Source organism: Tinamus guttatus, unplaced genomic scaffold (assembly GCF_059628265.1).
Source record: "Tinamus guttatus ecotype Peru unplaced genomic scaffold, ASM5962826v1 Tinamus_guttatus_pri_ptg000423l, whole genome shotgun sequence".
In the NCBI taxonomy this organism is placed as follows: Eukaryota; Metazoa; Chordata; class Aves; order Tinamiformes; family Tinamidae; genus Tinamus; species Tinamus guttatus.
The window spans coordinates 502,999-522,191 of NW_028288957.1; the positions used below are offsets into that span (position 1 = coordinate 502,999).

The 19,193-nt window shown below is 43.9% G+C and overlaps 2 protein-coding genes across 2 annotated transcripts; one reads left to right on the top strand and one right to left on the bottom strand.

Moving 5' to 3' along the window:
* The first annotated feature begins 244 nt into the window (after nt 1–244).
* Nucleotides 245–17,482, top strand: GTF2E2 (general transcription factor IIE subunit 2). The gene is made up of 8 exons (XM_088531572.1): nt 245–265; nt 904–1,067; nt 9,596–9,687; nt 10,234–10,341; nt 10,963–11,145; nt 11,715–11,808; nt 16,581–16,696; nt 16,977–17,482. Exons 2-8 carry the CDS (start codon nt 908–910, stop codon nt 17,094–17,096), a joined length of 873 nt encoding a protein of 290 aa, XP_088387698.1. The 5' UTR covers nt 245–265; nt 904–907; the 3' UTR covers nt 17,097–17,482.
* On the bottom strand, nt 4,167–4,923 carry SMIM18 (small integral membrane protein 18). Its single transcript, XM_010211424.2, has one exon. It carries the CDS (start codon nt 4,682–4,684, stop codon nt 4,391–4,393), a length of 294 nt encoding a protein of 97 aa, XP_010209726.1. The 5' UTR covers nt 4,685–4,923; the 3' UTR covers nt 4,167–4,390.
* Nucleotides 17,483–19,193: the final 1,711 nt, after the last annotated feature.

The window sequence follows — 19,193 nt, forward strand, 5'->3', positions numbered from 1 at the left end:
GAAAGACTATGGAATAAAAATAAATAATAATTATTTAAGAAAAAAAAAGAAAAAGAAAAACCCACGGCGCTTTCTCCCTTACGTGTTGGAGCAGCCGCTTCTGGAAGAGCCGCCGACCGTTACGGCCGTTGGAGGGGCGCGTTGCCGCGGCAACGGTGGCTGCGCTTCCGGGGCGGGGCGGCGGCGCGGGGGCTGCTGGGACGGCGGCATGGCCCCCTAGGCGACGGCGGCGGCGCTGGGGCTGCGCTCGCGCTCGGCCGCGCAGGTGGGCGCGGGAGCGGCCGTTGGCGGCGACCGTTGGCGCCGCGGTGGCGGCGGGGGGAGACGGACACGCGCGTCCCCCTTACCGGGGCGGTGGCGGGGGGGGACGGGCGCGGCGGCGCCGCGGCCTCCGCTGCGGGGCACGGTGGGCTGTCCCTACGGCCGGGACAGCGGGGCCGGGACAGCGGGGCCGCCCCCGTGCTCGGCGGCTTCCGGGGATGCCCTGCTCGTGCGAGGGAGGCGGGCACCGGGGAGACGATACCCTGTTCCGTGCGACCGGTCCTGCCGCCGCCAGTGTCTCTCCCTCAACCCCCGCCCCCGTAGTAACTTTAAAGCACCGCGATACTGTCGTAGAGCTCTCGGGCAGGGTTGGCAAGAGAAAATAAAAATAAAACGGAAGTTCGGTGTAAAGCGACGGGCACGAAGTTGAGTCCCACTTCAGAAAAGCGTGTTGCTTGTTTTCAGAGTCTTGTTTGGAAAGACGCTAGTGGTTTGGCACTTTGATCCCCATAAATGTCGGTTTCATAGAGTTGGCAAAGGGAAATAGAAGGAAAAAGCCTAAAAGCAAAGAACTTTATAATCAGGTGCCTATACCTTCTGACTGTTTTGTGGACTCTATCTATGGTTTATTTCTTTTAACAGAATTATGGATCCAAGCTTACTGCGAGAGCGCGAGCTATTCAAGAAGCGTGCCCTCTCCACACCAGCTGTAGAAAAACGGCCAGCGCCATCTTCAGACTCATCTTCCAAGAAGAAGAAAACAAAGGTAGAGCAAAGTGGCTCATCAGGCTCAAAACAAGCTACAGGTTGGTGCAAATGTCCTGCCTGCAGGTGTTTTATATCTTCTGTTGCCTGTCTCTGAGCTCTAACTCACTAGTGTGAATCAGTTTGTCAATTCCAGGAGCAGCTGTGATGGTTCTTGTTCTTGAATTCTCACTTCCCAGTAAGAAATTCATTTGCATGACATGGTTTTTTTTTTTTTTTTTTTTTTTTTTTTTTTTTTTTCTTTGTACATATATAGGCCGGGCCTTGTTGTGTGGCTTGCATGCTGTTAGTGAGCTGGAAGAAGGGTTGCTGCCAAAACGTTACTTTAAATTACACTGGGCTTCGGTTTGTGAATATCAGTAAATAACTAGATCACATAAGAAAAGTAGTAATAGCTACCCCCCTCCCACTTTGGCAAGAGAGAGTTAAAACTTATTTCTATAGGCTGAAAGTCCTAGACTGGCACAAGATAGATTCTTTAATTTTGTCCTCCTCAACATACTGTGATTAGTAGTTATTCTTGTTTTATCTGAGAATAAGTCTACATTCACAAATGCTTGGACTTCTGCAGGTTTCTGTCTGCCTCAGTTAGGAGTTTGATGGTTTCCCTAGGATGTTGATGCTGACAACAAATGTCTCAGTGTTAAATACATGACTAATACTACACTACACTACAAAACAAAACTGAAATAGCGCTGAGTGAATGAGAAGTGCAGCGCTTGGAGCAGTAGGAAAAAAAGACTTGCGTACATACAGCATACACGGAGATCAGTTGGAGGTTTTGTGAACAGTTTTCTGAAAATACAGACTTTTCTGATGCACTCTAAAAGATATAAAGTCAGGAATTACTAAAACAGAAAACATGCTTCTGAGTGTGTGTCCATTGCAAGCTCTTGGATACTGCATACTGCTCTGCTAAACTCAGAAAGGAAACAAGAGACACAGGGAAGAACATCAAGGACAATGGGAGAGAGAAGCAGCTTTGCCACTGCTGAAGAAAGAGTAAGGAGATCGTGCACCTTCCTCTTAGGCCACCAAATGATGTTTCGAGCCAGGCACTTGAAAATAAATAAATATACTTTTCCACAACCACTGTATGCTTTGTTTTGCAACCTGGACAGTGCCCCACCAGGAAGGCCAGGTTTCCCTCAGCTGCTTTGCCCCAGTGCTATCAAGTAGAACAAAATCATTTATGGAGTAACCTAATCTGTTTATCCCGGCCAAGAGGGATTTTCAGGGAAAGAGGGAGGCAGGAAAAGGGCAGGCAGCTTACGTGCAACTCTGAGTAAGGAACTTGAGTAGATATGTGGCCAATCAGTAGGGTAGATAAATAAAATTTCTGTGGTTTTGTGGGCTGTGTGTGTGAGTGCTTTTGCAGTAGTAAAATAATTAGCTTAACACAAATAAGATCGTGGGGCTGTGAGGAAACAGGCTTTATTTTTTTTTTAGGCTGCTGGTTTCATTTCAGATAATTTCAGAAAGGTTTCAAGGTTTTATATAATACTTTGTGTGGAATGAATGTTGTCCCCTTTGGGTTTTCTCCTTTTGGGTTTCCTTGAAGAGCATATGCTGATCGGTATGGAAGCAGCAAGGATGCAAGAAAAAGAACAGAATGAGTGAACTGAACTTCTTAGGAATTGTTTCAGAAAGGAAGTTGAGATTTAATTGTGAGGCATTATAGGGTGACTTTATTGCTGGTGGTAGTTTTACTCATTCTGAGCGTGGATAGAGGTCCTGAATAATTGCCAGAGTTGTGTGTTTAAAACTGATTTCAAACTTTGGATTCTCAGTTCCCTTCTTTGCCCAAGTCAAAGTTGAATGTGGCTCAAAATCTGCTTTTTCTTTGAATCACCAGATTGCTAGGCACATGTAAGCATATGCTATAGCGTAGATGGGTCTTGGTCTTGCTTCAAAACAGCAATTTTTACTGTTTCCCCCCTGCCCCTTGAGAAGAAATGAAAATTAGGAGGATATTCCCTAGTTTTGCTGTGGAGTGACTGAAGATCACAAGTATATCACAAGGTACAGTGCTTTGTTCAGAAGTGTTATAGCTACTTCTGTTTGGCCACTAAACAGTTTCGTTTCCCTAATGGCAGGAATATATATTTTATATATTTTTTTAATATACCATTAAATTCTTTATCTTACAAACCATTCTGGTCTGTTCAGGATGTTTCTGGCTAGTCTGTTCCTCTGTGTAACCAGGAACATGTGCAACTTATTGGTCAGCACGGATGGCCAGTGGTTGGACAGCTGTGCCATTGTATTTTGGTGGTTATTTGTAACTGCAAAACTATTTTTCTTCTGTTACTTTGCCTCATCTCTTGCTTTTAAAACTAATCTGCTGAAGTAGAGGTGAAAAAAAATGATGGTTCAAGCACAGCACAGTCCCTTTCTTAATTGTGTGTGAACTCTGGGACACGTTTGCAGGTTGTAGGAGTACACTGAGATTCTGTTGTTGAATAAGCAAGATATATCCAGCCTGTGTAACTTCCTGAAGTGAGGAGCAATGGCCAGATAACTTGTAAAGCATAAGAGAAGATGATTCTGGACCCAAAGACACCATAGAGGCCTTGAGGCCGAAAGATGCTTCAGGTTTCTCTAGATCATGCTCTTGGGTCTGTATGCTTCTGTGCAAGTAAGAGGTAGCATTAAACTCACGTGTCACTGTTTTTAACACCCAGAAACTGGTAAACAGGTTGAATGTGAAGTCAGTGGAAAGCAGTTCTTCAGACCACAGGGAGAAGGGGTCATGTTTTAGTGGAGGACATGGGAATAGACTAACATTTTGGGGATGGGCTTCACATTGGCTTACTTATCGCCCACTTTTTTCCAAAAGCCAAGACACTGGAATAAGAGCTACTGAAGATGAGAATTCCTTCAAGTCTCTTCTATCTCTTGCTGTCAAACCCTCCTATCTTACAACTTTTTTTACTTCTCTCTTTACGTATCTATCTCGTCTCTGTAGTATTGACCTCAGTGGGAGAACAGGGCTGTGTCTTTGCTCTATGTATTGTTACATTGATGAGCAATTTTATAAAACACTTTCTCCAATTAAACAAATTTTAGGCACTCGCAGCAAAATTTGTTGGTTCAGGTAAGCCAATCTAGTAACTTAATGTAAACAACAAAAGTTCATTAAAAAAAAAATGTTTTCTTTCCCCATGACATTGCAACACATCATCCTTTTGTACTCAAAAAGCCTTTGCTAAGTATTCAAGTTCACATCCAGAAATTAAATGGTGGCTTTTGCTATTAATTATATTTAAGGATAAAAAAAGAAAAGCACATGACTGCTCATTTATAAGATTCAAGAGGCTTCACTGGAGGTGTTAAATGTTCAAGAGGTGTTGGCCAGTCCTTCCTACACCACTTCTGTCTCGCGCTTTCTGAAGCTCTCCATCATTGCTCTGACAGGATTGGGTTCATTCTCCAGGTCTTTCACAGTTTTATTTTTCACACAGCAGCAACAGTCTAGCAGCTCATAGAGGAAAGCCAGCACCACCAGGGAAACCACAGTAAAGATAAATATAATCAAAATAATGAAGCAGGCTGTGTTCCAGTTATCATGAAAAGGGTAAATCTTTTGCACTTGGAAGCCCAGGTATTGGTAAATGGATGTAGTCTCGTTCCAGTGAGTGCTGTTGAAGGTTGCCATTCCTGCAGGGTTGTCTTACTGTGTTTGGCGCCACGGATTTGAGGGCTGAAAAAGAAAGCAAAGCTGTTGAGAACTGTTTTAATGCCCACACTGACGCTGAAACAAACGCTCCAGACAAGTCAGACTTGCAAGTTTTGGTTTGGCGGTTCCCTGAGCAATCATGTATGTAGTCAACAACCTATTTGTTGGTGTGGCCACTCATGGAGATTAAATTCTTCCAGACTGGGACTAAAAGAAATAAAAAAGTTCATACAGAAGATGAATTTGATTTAATTTTAATGCACTGAAGATACTGTTTTGTTTTTGCTGTTGTTTTGTTTGTTTTTAATTAAAAATATCTTGCAGGATATTTCCAAAGAATGGGCATGAACTTTTCATTTGCTGTTCTAGTAGAAAGGAATAGTCCTGGTCTCCAAGGCCTTACTATTTTAGATTTTCCTATTAGCACAGGTTAGTTAACATGGCAGATTTTTTGATGTGAGAGCCAGATTTCCCAAAGTGTTTAATCCTCTGCTGTTGCTGCTGTTGAGCATAGGCCTTTGCTCAAGAAATCCAGCTGCTCCTTTTAGCTGTCTGGGTGGCACTGGGTACACACAGCAGTTGAAAGCTGCGTGTGGGTGGAGGAGGTGGATGCAGGTCGCTGTGAGGGGAACGTATGGAGCTTTTAGGTGACACGTAGCAGTGAGGAGCACTTGGCTGGCTGGTCCACCTGCCTTGTGGAGCCCAAGAGCTACCAGGCAAACTGCAGACAGTGTTTTTGTCTGCTCAGGCACCCTAGAAAATGTGGCATTTGGGGAAGAGCAGATGCAAGGGGCACAAGATGGTCACTATGGGCAACTGAACTCTTAGTTCCATGTCTGCCTGGAGAGACTTCTGCTTTGTATATAAAGCAAGAACTGAAAGTATTTATTAAAGTTTTTGTTTGTTTATTTTCATTAGAAACCCTTCTTGGCTACCTTTATGCAACTTGATTTTGACCAGCTATTGCAGTAGTTAGGACTACAGAGCAAAGGGGTACACTGATGTCTCTTTACTAAACAAACTCTCGGGTGATACGAGGAACCTTGTACGTTACAGAAATAATTCTGCTTAACGTGTTTAGGAGGTAAAAAACATAAAATGCCTAAACAAAGGAGAAGCACAGTGGTGTCTACTTATACAGATTACTTAAGCATTTTTTTAAATTGTGTTGTTATTAAGGTAGAGTGTGGAAGCAGGACGATGCAGCCAAACCAGCTGTTGATATAGGTCTCATACTTATTGTTCAAATACTGTGCATTTTGTCTGTCATTCCATCTTTAATGTATTGAAATTGAAATGGCTTTGGCCCTGTTGGTGAGAAGAGAAACCAGGGTAGGATTTGTGCTACCGACACGTATTTTTTTCCTTTAAGTCTGTGCTTCAAGATAAAGGAATTGAGTATGAGAAATGGGAATGAGAAGAGTAGGAGAAATTCATCTGTTGTTCTTTAAATAAGCGCTTACAGAGCAAATCCACCTTAAAAGTACTACAAAAGTGAGATCATTTGGGGCTTGTGAATTTTGCTTGCTTTGTAAACACGTCGGAAAGAATACTTTTGATGCACGTTGCTAAAAAGTGTTTTAGACCGGAGAAGAAAGGGAGATTTGGGACAAAGCGGGAGGCCAGACCTGTTCACGCCGCGTATCCCAGACTTTCCTGGTTGTGCGTTCCCAAAGATGTTAATTCTGGCCTGGAGAGCAGGCAGGGGCTGCCCGGGCCGGAGGAGACCCTGCGGCTCCGCACAGTGTGGCGGCCTCCCCTTGCCACAGCGGGCACAGCCACGGTTATCAGGTCAGGGATGTGCACGGGGAAGAGCTGCTTATTTTACACCAAGAGGCTGTTTTTAGTGCCCAGGCTGGAGGTGATTCAGTGCTGCTTAAAGATGATCAAATCTCCTTAGATTTGGTCAAGGCGCACAGAGAAATATCAGCTCCCTAACTGAATTTTTAAAGTACAAGGCTGAAGCAGCCATTTCTGAGCCTTCTCTGCCACGCAGGAGGTCAGCATCTTTGAAAGCTGACAAAGGGAGTCTCGTTTCATGCCGTTTTACCAATTATATAATGGCATAATTGAAATACATATTGTGAGCCAGGCAGACTTATGCATTTCTGCTGTTCTACGTGTCCAAAATACAGTAAGCTAAACACTTCATGAACTGGATTCTGTAATTTCCAGAGTAGGCTTTAAATTAAAAGCATCTTATTCTTCGGATGCCGCAGCAAAGCAGGTTTATTTGAGATTATATTCTTGGAGCAGAGGGAAATGACTAGCAAAAAACTCATTTTGATGCAATACTGAGGAAATCCTATATAAAAAATGATTGAATGGACATGCTGGGGCAACAGCATTTACACAACCCAGATGATTTCTAACCTGTTAATGTTGGATTGATCAGTGCTGTAACATTCACAATGATAATATGTAATAAGGATTTTTTCCATTCCAAAAGCATACATTTCTTGTAGGTAATATAGCAGATGAGATTTAAAAAGATAGAGATATAATTCTTAAATTTCAAGCGCTTTCTTCACCCTCCCCCTCCCTTTTTTTCTTTTCTTTTGAAAAATGCTTCTATTATCTCTACCTTAAAAGAACGTAGAATAAATGACAAGAATTGTGAGGCTATAGGGAAAACAGCTGCCTTGCTAGTAAGCCTTAAATCCATTTTGTTTACTGCATGTTGGCTCGTGTGTCAGCTTCTCACATAAGATGGAGGGGTCATCGCTTTTCCATCAGTGCACAGATGGTGAAAGTGCTTGTCTGGGAGTGCAAGACAAGCTCCTCTGTGTTGAGCAGCACAAAATCCTGCTAAATCCAGAGGAAGGGGGAAAAAAAAAAAGAAACCCCCACACCCGCCCTGATTCTAAGGAGCTTTTTACAGGCTTACACGTTATAGGCATGTTTTATTTCAGTAATCAAGATCGACCAAAGACGACGTTAGAAAACGATACACACCTACCTCTTGTTGAAAGGATGCTGAGGGAGCGCTGGTCGTGGCCCCTTTTTCCAGCGCAGGCTCCGGCTCGGCTAAGATGGAGCTTTCCCACTATTGGCCGGAGCGCGAGGCTGCTGACAACTTCCTTTCTGCTCATTTGCATCAAGCCCGCGGCCGCTGGAGTAAAAATCAGAAAATTAGAAGCCAGCGCTTCCCACTTCCTATTTTTCAACGTGCTGCTTGTTTTTTGCAGGGAGTTTTAGCTGAGAATAGGAGCCTTAGGAGCGTGGCAGCGGCCACGACCTCCTTTCCTTTGCACAGGAGAAGGGCTGGTCGGGCCGTGGCGTTTGATACCTGCAGATCCCAGCGTTGCAGCGTGGCCAGATTTACCTGTCATGAACTACAGCACGTTGTAGCCAGGCCGATTAGGCAAGATAATCTTCTTGAGGCAGTCGACAAAGCAAATACATTATTTGCACATAAATGCTATTTGTCGTAATGCTGTTTTTATTTGGTCATTTTTAGATCTTCTACTGCACATGTCACTTCATTTATAAAATTCGCTTCATAGAAATAAATGCTTTATGTTAAAAAAAAAATCTGGTCAGGGGCAATCCATATGGGCTACATTTTTAGAGGGAGGTGTGTTTGTGTTTCTCCTATTTTATACCTTAAGTTTTTAACCAGAAAAAAAAATCTTCGTATGAAGCTGAAGGTATGTTCATTCTCCTCTGTTAACTTTGGAATATTTGCGCTATGGAAAATCTCGAAGGTGTCATGGATTATCTTTAAAATTATCTGCTGCTGAGTTTTATATTTGACGGTTGTTCCTTCCTCGTTACATACTGCTGCACTAGCACCCGTTTCCATGCAAGTCTTTATAATAGCTTTCAAAAGTAGATTTGTTCTAAATTTGGCTAGATGCACAATTTCCACTGCTTGATCATTACCTTTTTACATAGGCTTGCAGATAAAGTTAGTAGTATATTAAGAGGTGGTGTAAGAGGCATTAACAACATTCAGGTAAAGCATATTGGCTTGGAAAATATAATTGGCAGTTTCCTCTGAAGACTTTTGCAAGGATATCTGCATCTAAACCATCTGAATATAAAACACCCTTTCTCCACATCTGCTGCTTGGGAAGACCCCAAAGCATCAGCACTTTCTCTTCACAACATCGGAGCTCTAAGATGCCCCAAAAGGGTTGGGAGTTTCCACGCGGCTGCTGGCTCTTGCAAGCTTCTCCTTTGATACATCTGGTCTGAAATATCTGTTCCTGTGCAATTGTTAAGAATCAACTTGTGCTTCCCAGTTTTGCAAGCTGAGTTTGAAAATTTTAGTGTCTGCTTCCCATAGGGTTTCTGTAATAGCTCTTGCATTGACAAAGGAGCAGGAGGACTTCCCCTTTCTTTTGGCAGAAATGTTAGAGCTCTTCAGGCCAGGGAGGCAATGCAGGTGAGTGTTACACTTGCCATCCTGTTCTAGCTGCTAGTGCTGATACCTACCAGAAGTTCCTTTCCTCCCCCACAAGTTTTCAAGCCCCTTTTCTTCTCCTTGAAGACCTTGGCTTAGCACCTTTTGCAGCCTCTCCTTTAGTTAAGGGTTTACATTTAATTGCTGTTTCTTATCTCTTCACCATTTTTTTTTTTTTTCTCCACAGAAATAGCAGATATCTACTGTGTGGCATCTACTAATGTGATATTTATTGTGCTGCCTAGTTTGATTAGAAATTGCCAGACAATTAAAGAAAACCTCCCGTGATGAAAATAAGAGATGGCCTGTTGGTTGTCCCATATGTGGGTCGACTTGTTTGTTAACAAGGAGTCCTCCGAGAGTAGCCATTTCTGTTCATAGTTCTGAAAGGTCGTGGAAGAAGAGAATAAAAGGGGCAGAGTATAGAGACAACAAGGTGTTGTTGAAAACATCGTTTATTTGTCTATTTTCTCCCCTTGTAGATCACAGCAATGGGTCATTTAACTTGAAAGCCCTTTCAGGAGGCTCAGGCTACAAGTTTGGAGTCCTTGCTAAAATAGTAAATTATATGAAGGTATGGTGCTTTGATTGACAAAGGTAACGTTTTGAAACATTTTAATTATTTATTTTGTAGTATAAAAGATACCAAATATCTTGGACTCTGCAGGAATGCAAGAATTTAAAAGACTTTGTTAAATACAGTATGTCAGCAAACAAAATGGCCAGCATACAATTTCATTATGAAATCTCAACGATTCTTGGTCAGTTTAAAACCAGGAGGGTGTTTTTTACTTGCAGTAAAAATAGCAACTGGGAGAATCTGTCAGTGTTTAGTATTCATGAGCTGCATATCAGAATAACTTATAATTTGGTGATTTACACATGACTTAGTCTTCAATTGCATCCTGTACTAAACTAATATTTTTCCTTATTCTTAAAGCCTCTAAGTAGTTATTTATATTTTTTCATATATTATTCCTATTTACATATGCATATTGTAGCTATCCTGTTTTAGTAAAAGTTATTTTGTCATTAAATTATACCAATTGTAGCTATTTCATGATAGTTTAGTCCCCAAAGGAGTAAATGGAAGTCTCTGAGATCCTGTTTCTTCTTCCAGACTCGACACCAGCGTGGTGATACACATCCATTAACCCTAGAAGAAATTTTGGATGAAACGCAGCATTTAGATATTGGGCTGAAGCAGAAACAATGGTTAATGAGCGAGGTAAACACGTTTGTTTGCTCATTTTAAATAGAGATCAAGGAAATGCGATGAGCCAGAATATTTGTTTATGTTTAATTACAAACTCTATGAAAGGTTCTGCTTTAAGAAGCTGCTTGATTTACATGTCTGTCTGTCTTTTCTGCTGTGGAGGTAGGTCTAAAATGAAAACTACTCTGACTTTTTAAAGGCTCAAACAGAATTGTTACACAATGAATAAATTTGGTGTGAAGCGAAATTATTTATTGCTATTACTGGAATTTGATAGGTTGGTGGTTTGCACTTGATATTCAACCAAAGGCTGCTATTTTGCATTCCCTGTTTTTTTTTTTTTTTTTTTTCTTTTTCTCTCACCCCTTTCTCCAAGGGGAGCATATGCAGCTTTCTGCCGTAGGGCAAGAGTCTTTGTGGACCTTCCAGCCAAAGGCATTAAGTGAAAGGTGCTGAACCTCCTTTGCTGCTTTGGCCTGTATTCTGTGGGGAATTATGTCTCATCTAAGGTTCTGGATTTAAAATCTAGTTCAAAGTCAAACCTCTAAACTGACACCTGCAACATGTAGCTGTCATTGCCAGAACCAACATGTTCTCTTTTTTCAAGGTCTAAAATTTACATTCCTGTTACAGGCTTTAGTCAACAATCCAAAAATAGAAGTTGTAGATGGAAAGTATGCTTTCAAACCCAAATACAACTTGAAAGACAAAAAGGCTCTGCTCAGGCTATTGGACAAGCATGACCAGCGAGGGCTGGGAGGAATCCTCCTGGAAGATATTGAGGAAGGGCTTCCCAATGCACAGAAAGCCATAAAGGTGGGTAACACTTGCTCACACCTCAGTGAAATTGTATTTCCGAGGGTCTAATATTGTAGCATTTTCCTTACTTCATCCTGTGTTTTCAGATTTGTCCTGATTTCTTACCAAACTGGCAACGCTTCTTCTCACAAAACACTTTTCATATATTCCAACTTCGGGCATTTAGTTGTGCTCTTATACATTGATCTCAATGCCTTGTACCTCATCTCTGTTTTGTTAGTATATTTATCATCCTTATGCCTTTTGGAAGCATTTAAGTGCAGGTTGTATTGCTGCTTCTCTAGGTGAAGTTGGAATCCTTTATATCCTCTGCTGATCTGATTTAATTACCTGTTTTAAGTATGGTGTAACAGTAGAGCTTGCAGATAGGAAGATATGAGCTGTTCCTTCTTGGTGTTTGCAACCTTTATTAAACACAGCCACCTCTTCATAGTTCCAGGCAATTTCATTTTCCTTTTGAAATGCTTATCAATCTTTCTGTTTCATTTTCTTTACATCAATACATTTATCTATAGTAGAATATGCAGAAAATGATTTTGAGCTCTTCTTTTACATGTTTTATGGAGGCTTTAGGGGACCAGATCATCTTTGTTAACCGCCCTGATAAGAAGAAAATTCTTTTCTACAACGACAAGAGCTGTCAGTTTACTGTGGATGAAGGTAGGTGTTCCCATGATAATTGATTTGGGTCCCTCTTATCTGTGTTAAGCAGTCTTTATGGATAGCAGTATTTTAATTTGGTAATATTAGGTGTATTCTATATTCTTAGCAAAGGCTTGCTATTAGCATGAGTCTAACAAGACTACTGGGTGAGTGCAGGGGTAGTATCATCTCTGTTCTGTACATGGCACAAGGAGTCCGAGTTTTCTTTTAAGGCTAAGCAGTACAGAAAAGACTGAAAATCACTGGAGTGGTAGCCAGGAGCATGGTAGTGCCTTCTGAGTGAGGATTTGCTGCTCTTTTCCAGTTTATTTATCGATCATATTCCTTTTATTAGTAAATTTGGTGAGGAACAGGAGATGAAAGCAGTAGGAGCAAGCAAACAGGAAAGAGATGTGAGGAAAATAACTGAGAAGGGCTGGTTTGCAACTCAGGAAAGTGGGGATGTGGGGAGTGATGTTGCTGCCCAGAACTGGGGGTGCTGGACTCCAGATTTTGAGCATGTGTTTGCTAACGAATAACTGTGAAATTTGGTTAAAAGCCCATTTTATTAATAGGGTTAGCAAGAAAAATCTGTTAAGTCTTTAACCAGTAACCATTATGAATCTAGGGTTGCCCGTGCAGTATGTTAAATTTCAGTGTATCTGTGCCAGATCTGTGCGTAGGAGCAGGCAGTGCAGGCCGTGGCTATGGAAGTGGGGTAAAAGGTTAAATTAAACCCCAAACAACACGTTTAAGCCCTGTGGCTCAAGCTCCTGATGGAGACAAGTGTTTACATCTGCAGTGCTAGTGACAGGGACACTGATGCAAGGCCGCTTTACTTGCTTTCCTCCACAGGTGGCAGCATGTTCCCATCTGATCAGAGGGGTATCTCTGCTCCGTGCCTGCCCTTTCTGCTGTTCTTAGAAGGCAGTTTTTGTTCTGAAACAGGGCAGAATACCCTCTTCAATTTTGTTATCTGCCTGTGTGCGTCACAAGTCTTAAAACATCCCTGAGTGGGTTCACTTGTTCAAGCCGGAATGGGGCTGCTTTTTTCTTTTTTCTCACCATGTTCATAAGGATGAAGAAGCCAACCCGTTGTTCAGGAGCGCTTTTTCTTTGAGATTCATCGCAGAGCACATCTCTTAGGGAGCCAGTGGCAGATTTGTCCGCAAGCAGGATGAGCTATGACACGTTCCTGCGTTAGCAGTGCTATTTCAGCTCATTATCTCCTGCAATGTTCAAACTAAGTTTTTTAGAAGGCTGCAAAATAAGCCTTGAAGTGTTGTCAGACTCTTTGATCTAGCAGCTGATGACAGTTCAAAATGTTTCTAGCTTTATGTTCATCCATAGAAAAAAGAAAAAAAAAAAAAAAAGGCTCCATGTTCCTCAGTGCATGATTCTGCCATATGACACACTACAGTTTTAAGCATATGCTGTCTGGAATTAATATCCTCTAGGAGTTAGGCATCTTCTTCTATCACTGCCTGAGTAGTTGCTGGAGGAAAAAGGAGCTGGGGCAATTTGGAGGCTGGTGCCTGCAGTAGAGAGAGGAATTTCCCTGTGGCAGTGCCTATCTCCGCACTGACTACAGTTGTTTTGATGGCTGAACAAGGTTTTTTTTTTCTCCCCCTTTGGAAAGAGAGCCTGACTGACTTACCACCATACTATATCGTGATCCTGAGCGTACTGGAGAAGGTGTTTGTGGTAAGGAATGGCTTCTGCCCTCCGTTTTAATGTGATTAGCCAAAGACGGTTCAAATGGCGAGTGTTCCCTCCTTGACTTCCTGACTAATTGATCTTCTGTCAGCTGAGGGGCAGCAGAGGGGGGTTATAGAAGCTGGGCTGCGTTTCAGTGCTTCAGCCAAGCCAAGTGCTGCCCTTTTGTGCTGGGGCTGAGCGCTCCGCGTGCGAGTCGAGCTCGCGCCGCGCGGGCTGAATGCTGAAAGGCTGCTCGGGTTGCCTCGCCGTCCAAGAAGCCTCAGCGCGCATCTCGGTGCAGTGCAGAAAGCATTTTAGCACTGGAAAAAAGGCCATTTAATTACACAATATGTTCTTAATATTGTTCCGAAGCACCTCTGCAGAGAGGACGCCTGTTAAGGCTGAAAGTGTGAGACTTCCCTGGGCTCGGCGAGGAGTTACGGTTACGCAGGCCACGGCAGCACGTCTTGGTGCTTGGCCAGTACAGGCCAGCACGTGGCGAGCTCCAGCAGGCTCCTCCTGCCCTTCAGGGGTACCACACTTGGTGCCTTGTCCACAGACAGAAGAAAGATATTGTATTGTAATACCTGGTGTGGTTTTTTTGGAGATCATCCTGCTGGAACGGCCTCCTGTTACCCTTTCTCTTCTCCCTGGCCCACTGCATCCTCCTGGAATACCCATTCCAGAAGTAGAGGAGGACAGGGGGTCCTTCAGAGCCATTTCTGCATTAGATTAGAGGCCCCTGTCACAAACTGTTACTTTTTCCAGGTGGTGACCCCTTTGTTCCTCGGAGCCATAGCAAAGGGCAGTGGTATCCAGAGAAGTGGGGGGATCTCCTCCTATACAGGTTAAGCATCTGAATTTTAAGGCTGAACTGAGGGGCAGAAATACAGCAAGCGTGCAAGGCTGCTTCCTGAGGACTCGAGTTATTGCCACCTTTCCTGGGGCACTCGTGGCTCACAGAGGATGTCACAGTAGTCTGAATAGTATTCCCCAGGTCTGAACTTGCATTAGCTGATATGGTGACAGCCCTTGGAGACTGGTGAGTAAATCTGACAGGCAGCACAGAAAGGATTCAGTGCCAGGCAGACAGCTCCTCTGTCCCTTTCTCTCCAGTCCCGCTGCCTTTAGCTCAGGGTCTGCAGTTGTGCTGAACTGCTCCTGTGACAAGGTGACAAGCTGATAGATGCTGTCCCCTTTTGCCTTTAGATGGCACTCCAGATGCAAGCCAATACAGGCATTGAAGAGCCTCTGCTCCGTGCACCGCTCCACCTTTGCCCTGTGCTTTTCAGCTAGCCAAGTCTGAACAGCGAGTGTGAAGCTGCAGGGGCAGAACAGCTGCACTGCCAGAAATGAGAAATGCCCTGGTTAGAGATTAACCGCAGGCTGCGGTTTTTGTGCATGTTGGTCCTTGAAGAGCTGACCATTTATTTTCTAGTGTTTAATTTTTCACTTTTGTTCTTCAAAAGAATGTGTGCAGTTAACCTTGGGTATCTATCCCTCACCCTTTCTGCACCGGAGTGTGTTTGCCCATGCAGCATGAACTCTAATAAGGAGTCTCAATCATTCTGTGATTTATATGCAGCCTTCTCATTTTATATGCAAGTTACAAAAATTCCTGATTTAGTGGAGGGTTTCCTGCAAAGTGCGAGACCACATTTGCACAGATATCATCTGATTCTGTTTTCAGACCACCATGAGGTCTCGGTGTCCAGCTGAGGGGACTTGCACATTTAGGCAGGGAGCATGGACAGAAAGGAGACAGCTTGAACGAGCATATTGTGCTCAGCCCAGAGGTGAAGTAGGACCCTCACCCCATCCTCTGCTGTGTAAATGTGTGCGTGAGTGCTCGCTGTTGAGAAATCAGCTTCTTGTTTGTGCTGGGATCAAAGCTGAACGTGCATCTCCACCGCGCAGCCCAGGACTAGGTGAGAGGATCTGCAAGAGCAGGCGCCCCCAGCTATGCCAAAACGGCCAAATGCCTCTCCTTTGTTTCCTGGGAAGCTTGGATAGCCCCTTAGTGCTGGGAATAGGAAGAAAAGAAAGGTCTGGGACTTCAGGCATGCACTTGGATAGACCCAGGGCTTTAGGAAGGGAGCTGGTCCACGTGCAGCAACAAATTCTCTCCATTTTGCCTCTGTACAGTACTGTTTTGCAGCAGCGTGTCTCGAGCTGGTGCATCTTTTGACAACCGTGCACTAAATTTATCTGGAAATAAAGGGAAAAGAAACGTAGTCTTGTGTTGCTGCGAGTGCCTCGTGTTTTATTTATAGTTTGTTAGCCAAACTTGCTGACAGGATATATCTGACTTGCAGCCCAGGGAATGAGGGGAGGTAGGATTGTACCAGCCGCTGCCTGGAGAAGACATTCCAGAGGCTCTGGGAAATTTAACCTGATACAGAAAGTGTTCGGGCAGATGGCAGCAGCTCTAATTAAGACTTACTGTCTCTGTCTCTTTTTTTTTTTTTTTTCCTCCGATGCAGTGGTTTTTAAGGTATCTCTCCTCTTAACCAGAGGAATTTCAGTGATTTATTAATTGTATAGCATGGTATATATTATATTACAGTGATAAACGAGCTCCAACCCACTGAAGTAAATGGCTCGAGTGTTCACTAAATTGGAGTACGAGATGACAAGCTTCCTGTGGCACTGACAGCTGCAGATGTGTAAATGAAGTTGCCATTTGTGCTTGGTTATTACCCCTCATCAAGGTGTTTTGAACTGAGGCTTATGAAGGACAGTCGCAGTCTAAGCAGCTATAAAGGTGCTAAATAAAAAGAGAGACTCCATGGCAAAATCACATTAACGCATATGTTGCTTATGGCTGGCAACACAGAGAAGAGTCAGCTCGTTTTTTTTCTATTAACTAGGTCGGTTGGTCTGTCTGTCTTCCCCCTTGGAAGTGCACCTGGCATTTGGAGTGGGAAAGGCTGTGCAAACTGGGGGCTGCTGGCAGGGTTTGTCACATCCGTGCAGTGACAGACTGAGGTGCCAGCAGTTGAACTCCGGGCTGTTTCTTCCCCTCCATGCAAGGGCTTTGCCTGAGGTTTGTTCTCTGAGATATGGAGTGAATGTTTGTTTCGGTGTTTCAGAATTTCAGAAGCTGTGGAGGAGCATTCCCGTGGATTCGATGGATGAGGAGAAAATTGAAGAGTATCTGAAACGACAGGGTATTTCTTCTATGCAGGATGCTGGACCAAAGAAAATAGTAAGAGTTACAGAATACAAATATTTCTCTGAAGTTCTCTCTTTGCAACCCCCTAGTCCTGTTTCCAGAAGAGGAAAGAGGCTCTGCCTTGTTCCCTGCTTGGCTTCGGGTTGCATGTGGATGCTTCTGCCATACTGGGCACCTTCCTCTCCTGCCTGCCCTGCTCTCCTCTGCCCTGTCCTCTGAGGCGGTGGTGACCAGCGCAGTGTCCCTTGCCAGGTGAGATGTCCCAGCTGCAGGGCAGAGCTGTGAGTGCTGTCTCCTTCCTTCCTTCCTGTAGGCCCCTGTTCAGAAGAGGAAGAAACCTGCTTCCCAGAAGAAACGCCGATTTAAGACTCACAACGACCACTTGGCTGGCGTATTAAAAGATTACTCGGATGTCGTTGCTGGCAAGCAGTGACTGGCCGAATTCTGGAGCAAACCTGCGTTTTTACACAGGCTTTTTGCCACTTGGGCTCAGTGTCTGCTCATGGAAAGACTGACTGTATATTGTAATGTGATGTTTTTCCCCACCCCAGCAACTGTTGAGACAAAACAGGTCAATTTAAAAGCAAGTATGAACTGCGAGATTTAGAGTTTAATTTAATTAGCTAATGGGAAATGCCTCTTTAAGGAAGAGGCTCTCACTAGTTGTCTCTTGGTTTGGAGTGATAAATGGTGCTCAGCATGTAATGCCAGAGTTCCTGGTCAGTGCTTAACTCTGCTTTTACATTGCTTAATGGGTATTTACCTGGAATTGCTTAAAAGGAGCTTTCTGGTAGAACTGAATAGAGCATTTGTTTTACCTATTTTGGGAAAACCTATCCCTTAAAGTCACTGCGGGTGAGTTTTCCTCCGGAGAGTTAAATGCACCCGCTGTTGTGCATACCCCGACCTGGGGTGAGACTGGGCTTCACTGCCAGGTGTCTGAGGCCGGGCCCCGCACTAGCCCCCTTGGAACACGCAGCCTGGCGAAGCTGCAGCTTCCTCATGCGCATCGAAAGTTGCCCTTGGCAGTTTGTCATCACCGCAGAGGTTATGTGCTATGGGCAGGAAGGAAATAACATGATAGTGTAACTAAGGATTTTTTTTTTAATAATAATAAACTTACAATACTGGTTTCCAGTGTGGTTTCCTCAGAGAGTGACAGAAACAGCATCTTTTGCACATGCTGCGTTTTCCTTTTCATAGAGGTAAAAGAATCTTTGCTGCATTTTATTTTCTCAATGACTTACTGTTCTGGGCTAACACTGGCAGCTTTTATCTTCCTTGCAAGGGGAGGGGGGAAACCACCTTAGATGAAAGCTTCCCCTAGGAGCCTGGTGTTCTGCGCAGCACAGACTAACTAATGGGGAGCGGCGCCAAATTATGTTCCCTTGATAACTTATTTTTATGTACTTCTATGTCCTGAACCAGAGCTGGTCAATGCTGATATTGTCTTCGTGGCATTGTGGGAGAGGGGCAGTTTTTCTACACTTGTGGGGTGAGGTTCACAGATAAAATAGGTGGCTGTGATATCTTGCCAGCAACTGATTCCTGCTGCGTGCATGAGAGCTGTTGTCTTGCTGGACTTACGAGGCAGGGATTGAAGCAGAGAGGCCACCCCATCTGAACCATGTGAGCTGACAAGTTAGGTCTGCGTGCTTGTATTTATATGTGTGTGTGTATATGCGTCCATTTGTACGTGTAAGCACTGAGCAGTAGGCTTGGAAATTGTTCTTTGGTCAGCACAAGCTGTTTCTCTTGGTGCTTTCTTTTTTGCCATGGCAGCTCTGCTTAAGGCACCCCTACCCCAGTGGGGAGACTGTTCACAACTCCTGGATTTAGTGAATATTGTCACTAAACATCAAAGGTTCCCTACCATCTTCAGCATTTTTGAGCAGCATTTTTTGTGTGTGTGGTGATGACCAGTTGTTTTGCTCAAAGGCAGAGCTCTTAGTGAGCACTGAGCTACTTTTCATGCCTTGCAAGCTTTTAATGCCTTAAGTGCAGCTTCCCAGTCACCTCGCACAGCATCACCCTTTCTGCTCCACAAAGCAGAGCAAGCAGGACAGGCTCTAGGGCAGGGCCACCTGCTTTCTTTTACAGCTGAAGTCATTAAGGTAATAAGGAGACCAAAGAAAATGTCTCTGGCTATTTCTGAAGATGAAAATTATGTTAGGAGAAAGCAATGAAATAGGAAATGAAGATTGATCTAGCAGTGGTATATGTTGTACTGCCAGTGCAAGTTAAGGAACAAACTGGTCCAGGTGGAAAGAGGATCAGTTGTGTTGTCCTGGGGGGAGCCATTGGCCTCTGCTACTTGCAGAGAGTGCAGAATAACCTCTGTAACTGCTTAGGGGGCATAAGTAAAGCTTGAGAAGAGCTGGAGGGAGGCTCCTGTTGGCCCCTGCGAGGGGCTATGGCATAGAGAAGGGGCAGTTATGAAGACAACAGGGCAGGAGAAGAACGAGCCCTTCTCCCCTGCGGTGCTTTGAGGGGATGGATTTTGTCTCTCCAAGTCTGGTTGCCGACATCG

Coding starts and splice junctions, on each gene's coding strand:
- GTF2E2 (XM_088531572.1), top strand. CDS start 908: ATGGATCCAAGCTTACTGCGAGAGCGCGAGCTATTCAAGAAGCGTGCC. Junction 11,809..16,580: donor TCAGTTTACTGTGGATGAAG/GTAGGTGTTCCC, acceptor TCGGTGTTTCAG/AATTTCAGAAGCTGTGGAGG. Junction 16,697..16,976: donor ATGCTGGACCAAAGAAAATA/GTAAGAGTTACA, acceptor TCCTTCCTGTAG/GCCCCTGTTCAGAAGAGGAA.
- SMIM18 (XM_010211424.2), bottom strand. CDS start 4,684: ATGGCAACCTTCAACAGCACTCACTGGAACGAGACTACATCCATTTAC.